General features: G+C 44.0%; 1 protein-coding gene across 2 annotated transcripts; it reads right to left on the minus strand.

Moving 5' to 3' along the window:
* Window positions 1-1681: 1681 nt before the first annotated feature.
* On the minus strand, window positions 1682-5193 carry LOC100279719 (uncharacterized). 2 transcript variants are annotated; one of them, NM_001152678.1, is given in 3 exon segments: window positions 1682-2070; window positions 2171-4697; window positions 4774-5193. In NM_001152678.1, coding segments are annotated over 2 exon segments (2598 nt in total). In that variant the 5' UTR covers window positions 4407-4697; window positions 4774-5193; the 3' UTR covers window positions 1682-1708.
* Between the last annotated feature and the right edge of the window lie 3013 nt (window positions 5194-8206).

Raw genomic sequence — 8206 nt, forward strand, 5'->3', positions numbered from 1 at the left:
TGAATATGAAGCCCCTCTCACGAAGACAACATGCAAATACGAAGACTGGAGCACGCATTAGAAGAAAAGGACTGAATTACCCTTATATAAATGAACAATTATAAGCAAACAATCTAACAATATTTTAGACTGTATATACAAAATAATGAGGAAAAAACCAGTGTAAATACCCGTAGCACACTAGTAGAAAAAGGCTCAACGTCTGCGGGACGATATATTTTTACAGACAGATCCGATTATCCACCGACTGTGCTATTTTTAGTGGCGGTTTCTTAAGAAAACCACCACTAGAAATCGTATTTTTAGAGGCGGTTCCTTAAGAAAACCGCCAGTACAAATCCATGATTTCTAGTGGCGGGTTTCTTAAGGAACCGCCTGTAGAAATCGATTTCTAGTGGCGGTTTTCTTAAGGAACCGCCACTAGAAATCATTTTTATCCTTAATTTTTTTGAGTTTTTCAAACGACCTCGTATGACAAAACCACCAAAATAAAAGTTGTAGATCTCTAAAAGTTATGAAACTTTGTAGTTGACAACTTTTTTATTTGAACTCATTTCGGTTCTCAAAAATTGAATCTAAGTATGTCAAATTTAAAATTCAAATTTTGCAAACTAACTCGGATGAAAAAAGTGTCAAAATAAAAGTTGTAGAACTTCAAAAGTTATTTAACTTTGTAGTTGACAACTTTTTTATTTGAATTCGTTTAGGGTCTCAAATAAGCAATTTACACTCAAATGTTTCTAATATGTGGACAAAACAACTACAAACTAGATACAAAGCATGTCATAGACGGAGTGGTAGTGGAGGGTACACGTGAGGGTGAGGTCAAATGTTCGATTACTAACAACCACGTAGCGCGCGAATTTTGCGCGAAAAATGCCGTGACTTGCGACTTAATAAAAATAAATTTTTTTAGTATTTTTAAAATCTGTTTTATGTTTCCTAGAAATGATTTGCACTGGCGGTTTTATTACGCCGTCCGCCAGTGAAAATCGATTTTCACTGGCGGTCTTCAGTTACTCGCCTGTAAAAATAATGATTTTTACTGATTCCTAGCACTGACGGTTAAGATAAACGCCACAAAAAATAGGTTTACGACCGCCACTATAAAGCTTCTCTGTTCTAGTATCATATACAATTTATAAGGGAGAAAAAAAGCTTAACTGCACGACAAAAACAACTTGACTTATGATCGCCAAAGCCATCAAAAGTTAGCTAAAACTATTGGAAGTTAGTAAATTTCAACTGCATACGAAAGTTATCTAACTTTTGACGGTTGGTGTTGGAAGTTATTAACTTCCGACGCCTCACAGAGCCATCGAAAGTTAACATGGTCGGACCACTATTTTTTGACAGCCAACTATAGTGATCGGAAATCTCTTTTTATTGGTGGATCACTCTTAATCCTTTGTATCTATCTCCCAACAATACAGTGAGTTCACTCAGGGCACAACTGGTCTTTGTGGTTTGGATGTTTGCTAAAGAGTCATTGAGTTATAAGAATATTACAAGTATGCCCCACAGTGGAGCTGCGGTCACACCTAGCAAACAGACTTGTCAGCTCTCTACTCGTCAAATTACATAAGAGTAATGACAAAATAAAGGACAAGACCCACAATTTATTTGATTCCTAAGCTTCCCAAGCAAACAGAGTAAATAAAACATAATGCCCCCCTGATTTAAATAGTAAAAATGATTGTTCCATTCCTTAGTGGCATAGATCTAAAAATGTTTCTTTGATTGTGATGACTTTAGCATAAACATCATCTATTGTTGGTCGGTCTGTTGGTGCATCTGCAGAGCACGAGATACCGATCTTAAGAAGGTTCATGATGCTTCTGGTTATTTCATCCGTTGTGTGATTATCACCATCTCTTGTAACCGGGAATATAGAAGGATCGAGAATTTCATGAATCTTTTGAGGAAATGCTTCCTTCACAAATTTGTGAAGGGTCAAACCCTTAGAAAACATCTCATCTGTGGGGCGCTTCCCTGTGAGCATTTCTAAGACGGTGATTCCATAGCTATAGACATCGCCCTGTGTAGAGAGTTTGCTCCCGAAGCCATACTCTGCAATATATATATTGTAATTTACCAAACATTGTTAATCATAGAAGTATATTCTGAGTAGGATACTGAAAGATATACATACGAAGTAAAAAATGCTCACCTGGTGCAATGTATCCGATTGATCCTCTTGGTCCAATCAAGCTTGTAGAAGAACTATGAGTAATTGAATAGCTACAAGTGTGAAGAAGCTTAGCCAATCCAAAGTCACCAAGGTGTGCAACCATGGCATCATCAAGAAGTACGTTGCTGGGTTTCAAGTCACAATGGACTATAGCGGGAACGCAATGGTTATGGAGGTAATCCAGAGCACAGGCTATGTCCGCTGCGATTTCTATTCTGGAGCCCAAACTTAACGGTTTTCGAATTCCATACCTGTTCAATTTCGGATAGAGCCAGTTCTCCAGGCTGCCGTTAGACATGTACTCAAGAATGACGGCCTTGAAATCATGTCCCTCTGAATCAATCGTCGAGCATGCAGTGATCACCTTCACGAGATTGCGGTGTCTAGTATTCCTCAGGGCCTCACATTCAGCGAGGAAGCTGTTTGGTGCTCCGAGTTGATCAAGTTTGAATACTTTGATGGCAACTACATGTTCCTCATCCCAAAATCTTCCCTTATACACCAATCCACATTTTCCTGAGCCCACCAAGTTGTCTGAGGAAAAACTGTTAGTTGCTTTGACTAGCCCAGCGTACGTAAACTTCTTCAAATCCATGCTGGATGGATGGTCTACTTGCTGAACCTTCTTTCTCTTCTTTAAAAGGACGACCGCAAAGCATAATAGCAAGACTAAAGAAAGAGCTGTAAATCCTACTAACTTCAGAACATAGGAGGAGGTGTGCCTATGCCGTTTAGATGTAGTATCTGTAGTGCAAAGTGGTAGCTGTAGCAAGTGGGTACTGGAACATAGGTCCTTGTTCCCTTGAACAAACACATCCCGTGCATCCTGAAATATCCCACCTGTTGGAACTGGTCCCTCGAGGTCGTTGAAGGACAGGTTGAGAAGCTTCATGGAGCTAAATGTTTCAAAGAACTCCGGGATTTCACCAGACAAGTTGTTCCGAGACATGTCCATCTCAACGAGGCCTCGTAATCCTTGGAGCGATTGTGGGATCCTACCATCAAGTAGGTTCCCCTCCATGTGGAGGGACTCGAGATGCACACACTGACCTAGAGTGGACGGTATTCGTCCGGCCAGCATGTTGTTAGAAATATTTAGTAGGCCAAGGTTGACGAAGCTGCCGATCTCTAGTGGTATCTCTCCTGAGAGTTGGTTGTGCGACAAGTCCAGTTCGTTAGAGAGGGAAGAAAGAGTAAACAGCTCCTCCGGTATGCCACCGCCAAAGCTGTTACAAGAGAGGTTCAGCTTGTCTAAGTTCTTGCAGCGTCCTAAAGCACCTGGTATCGGGCCACTCAAGTGGTTTTCTTGCAAGTAGAGCTCGCTAAGCTGGCTTAGGTTACCGAGAGAGGCTGGAATCTGCCCTGAGAGTTTGTTCTGCGCTAAGTTTAACGCGAACATGTTCGGAAGATGCCCTAGGGAGTAGGGAATACTTCCAGCAAGGAGGTTCCTGTCCAGATAAAGAAGCTTGAGGTTTTTTAGGCGTCCTATCTCATTGGGGATGGTGCCAGATATTCCATTCGCACTTAAAAACAACACCTCCAGTCCACTGGGCAGGTCCCCTATGGATTTCGGCAAGACTCCTCCGAGAGTGTTTCTGTCCAGGTACAGAGTCACCAGCTGCGTGCAATTTGTCAAGGATGTCAAGAACGACCAGTCCCGGCCAGCTTCGAGCTGGTTCTTCGTTAGATCCAGCTCGACTAAGTTGGGCAAGGCTCCGAACAAAGGGACAGTACCAGTAAGTGCGTTGTCCCAGAGATTAATGATCTGGAGATTGGTGGCCTTGGTCAGCGAAACAGGGATTTGGCCAGTGAACTTGTTTCGAGCCATGATCAGGTTCACGATTCTCGGAAGGCTATACCCAACGTTAGCTGGGATTTCCCCGGTGAGATTGTTCATGCCCATGCCGAGGTGTGTGAGCGCTGACATGTTGTAGATGGAGGCCGGAACAGTCCCCGACAAAGCATTGTTAGTCATGTCCAGCACTTGCAGGTTCACGAGTGCACCCAGGCTCGTCGGGATGCTACCATGAAAACCGTTACCCCCAAGCGTGAGCCAGAGGAGAGAAGTGAGGTTCCCTAGAGTGGAAGGCAAGGGCCCTGTTAGATCGTTCGAGTCCAGTATCAGATACTGCAAGGGCGGCGGCGGCGAGTCAACGACGGTGTTTGAGACAGCAGGTATGGGCCCAGCAAAGCTGTTCCCTGCAAGCACTAGCATCTCAAGCGACGTGCTGTTAAACAGCGACTGGGGAATGAGTCCGCTGAGACGGTTGTTTCTTAGCCCCAGTCGTTGGAGCGACGAACTGTTAGCTAGTAGCGACGGGATGGGTCCAGTGAGGCTGTTGTTGTTGAGAACAACGGAGACAAGGGAGGAGCTGCTTCCAAGTGAAGCTGGAATGCTGCCCGTCAGATGGTTACCTGAAAGGCGTAAATCCGAGAGGTTGCCGAGGAGGCTCCCCAGACCTTCGGGGATGCTTCCGCTGAGGGAATTCCTCGAAAGATCGATGGCCTGCAAGGCAAGGCACGATGAGACAGTCTCCGGGATCTCGCCGCTGATAAAATTGTTGGAGCTGAGGTTAATGTACCGCAGCCGGTTTAACTGGCCAAGCTCAGCCGGGATCTGACCCTGCAGCTGGTTGTTTGGCATGTGGATCCTTGTGAGGAACGTGAGGTTGCCGATGCAAGGAGGTATTTGGCCATGGAGGTCGAGTGACTCAAGGTCCAGTGCAACAACACGGGACGAGTGTCTCTTGCTGCATGTCACGCCGGACCAACTGCAGAACTGCGTGGAATCATTCTTCCATGAAGGTAGTGTCCCCGTAGGGTCTGATGAGGCTGAGAGGTGGTGCTTGAGGCAGAGCAGCGCTTCCATGTCGTCGTTAGGTGTAGTAGCTAGTAGCGCCGAAAGAGAAGCCAAGAGGATGATCAACGGCAGCGAGAAGCCGAGAGTGCCTACAGGGGCCATATATGTTGTCTGAGACATTGTTACTAGTATTTTGCAGTGGTCGTGTGTGTGTGTGTGTTTCTTTGGTGGTGGATATGCTCCATTTATAGAAGGCAGCCAGATTGCTGTAAACAACTGTGTGGCCAGCTTGCTGTAAACAATTGTGTGGAACGGGTCAGCCCTTTAGACTATAGATGTCCAAACAGTGCGGGCCGCCCGTTTGACCCGTGGCACGGCACGAATTTAGCCTGGTCCAAACACGGCCTGACACGGTCGGTTACGGGCCCGGGCCGGCACGGCCCGTTTAGCGGGCCGGGTATGGGCACATACGGCGGCCCGCGTGCTTTGGCCCGGCCCGGCCCGATAAATGAGTCGGCACGACGGCGGCCCGCATATTTATGTAAATACTAAATATGTAAATACATTTAATTCTCTCATAGTATGTAAATACTAAATACGCGGCCAAACATATATAAAATGCATACATAAATATAAAATGCATACATAAATATTTTGTTGTCTTAATATATATAAATAATATGTTATTATATATGATTAATTCCGTGAAATATATGTATTTATATACCGTTCTACTGTTGGTTCGGGCCAGTGCCCGGCCCGGTCCGTTGAGGCCCACCGGGCCAACGAGCCGGCCCGGCACGATTTTTCCCTGTGCGTGCCGGGTTTGGGCATGTCCCTAGGCACGTGGGCCAGCCCGAGCCGGCCCGAAGCATCAACGGGCCGTGCCTGGCCCGGCCCTATTCGTACCGGGCCGAAACGGGTTCGGGCCGGGTCCGTACCGGGTGGCCCGTTTGGACATCTATACTTTAGACTGCCAACTTCTAATTTATTGATGGCCGGTACAAGATTAAGACAATTGATGGCCTATACAGACTCCTAACACAAAGAGACAAACCTCATATTGTTCGTAATAATATTCCTTTGTTATCCCCTCAGCCACAACTAACACAAGTTGAATCCTAAGCTTATGAAAACTTACCGTTGACCGTGAGTACAAATAATTTTAATGTCCAAAAGTCCGTTAGCATAAAAATGATTATCTAACACTACTCCTAGTTCTAAAAGAGGCATACGCGGATGGTCACCAAAAACACTGTTTTGCACTATATACAACACTCTTTGTATATTAGAGTTTGAATATGAGGATGAGATGGCTAAGTTGGTGACAAGCCAATTGGAGGAGATCCATGAGGGAGAAAATATCTTGTTTTATAAATTGAATAGTAAGTGATTTCCTCCCACGTGGATTTCCTCCAACTTCCTTGTCACCAAACGAGTGGAAGAAAATCCCTTGCTATTTAGGGTTTGTTTGGGAGGCAGGAGAATGGAGCGACTAAAATTTCCTTGCTATTTAATTTTAAACATGAGAGGATTTTAGCCTTCTAATTCCCTACGGTTCGTCCAAATATGTCTTTAAGAATTTCCTCCCCTGAATCCTCTCTAATTCCTTTATCATCAAACTAGCATAATTGTAGCAACAAGCACGGTGGCTTATAAATTGCTCGTAGAAATACATTTTCGGAGGCATTTTTTTTAAAAAATAAACCATCATTGAAAATATACATATTTTTAGAGACCATCATCTTAAAAAATTAATATCCGAAAATACTTATTGTGGCATAACCTCCCAAGTTATTGGGACCACATGCATCTGCCCTTGTCTCAAAGACCTTAGGCGGCTATGCATGTGCACCAAATAACTTAACAGGATCCGTCCGAGTGTCCCAAGGACCCCTGATAAACCACTTACAACCAGGACCGCAGGATTAAGTAAACACAAATCACACACCAAAAATTTGCAACGGAAATCTTATTACCCAATTTTACAAGTTACATCAAATTTTACAATGTACATGATCGGAGTGATTACAAAAGTGATTCAAAGGAATAACTTTGAACTGTTATAAATTATTTGTAGTTTTGAAATATATGCTAGCTCAAGTGACCACCCTCAATAAGAAGTATAGAAGAGTTACTTAGATTTATAAGAAGACCGTGCCCACCGGCGCTTAACACCAATCACAATCAAGTGACTCGTAACCTGCAGCAACAATGGGAATAAAACCCTAAGTATGCAAGTACTCAGCAAGATTTACCCGACTAAAGAAAAGACTCTCAAGGGTATGCTGGTTTGAGGGAGTCAAGGTATGACTTATCAAGAAACAAAGACTCTGTTGCAGAAAAGCTTACTATGAGTGGATCCTTAAAAATCCATTTTTACTTGTCAGGTTAAGTAAAGTTACCTGCATCTAGAGTTCTTTCTACCCTAGTTCAAACACTTGGCCTATATTAGCCATCTTTTTATCATCCCTTCAGTTCACTGGATTGCTACGTGTAGGGCAGTGACCAAGTCTTCATGTCCGAGAAGTAACGGCGATCTGAATCGATTAATACCCAGCTGGGGATCTCCAATCACACGACATATGTAGCACTTAACCCTTGCATATGTCAACTCACCACCGGGTTTCTTAAGACCAGACCGAGTTCATGCCAACCGAGAGCACAGATACACCACCGTCCAGCCTCTTGCCACGAAGGGTACACGCTACTCTCGCCATCTCTCCACTCCCATTCCGTGTTGGCCTTTCTGGTATTAGTTTGCCCGAGGCAAAACTTACCCATGATGAGGCATGTGACCAGTTAAAAGGTCCTCAATCAGCAAGCCTACATTGACACGGTCCTTAATCGACTCAGACGGAGACACTACACCGAGACTCCCTTCTCGTGCAAGTCAACCGCTCGGTCTCAACTTTATTATTTTCAACCCAAAGTTTGGTACCTGACAGAGGTACATCTTTTCCGATGTTGAACCCATCAAGGCCCTGATGGATCCACCATCACAAGTTTTTCTTTTTGAAAACGTTCCCACCCACTGAAGCATCACTTTTGTTTTAAAACAAAACATTTTTGTTTGCTAAAGCAAGGCTAAGCATCATAAAATTCTTTTCAAAAAGGGTATCAAGGAAGGGTAATCAATTTTCCAAGGAAGGAAATGCATCGATTGTTTAGCACACAACTCCTATCACCTAATGCATCAAACAAGGTGATAAAAG

Source organism: Zea mays, chromosome 8, assembly GCF_902167145.1.
Source record: "Zea mays cultivar B73 chromosome 8, Zm-B73-REFERENCE-NAM-5.0, whole genome shotgun sequence".
Classification (NCBI taxonomy): Eukaryota; Viridiplantae; Streptophyta; class Magnoliopsida; order Poales; family Poaceae; genus Zea; species Zea mays.

Excerpts from the sequence above, each read along its gene's own strand:
- LOC100279719 (NM_001360991.1), bottom strand. The coding sequence starts at position 5,171 with ATGTCTCAGACAACATATATGGCCCCTGTAGGCACTCTCGGCTTCTCG. Across the intron at positions 2,071-2,170 it reads AATCGGATACATTGCACCAG|AGTATGGCTTCGGGAGCAAA; the intron begins GTGAGCATTTTT and ends TATATATTGCAG.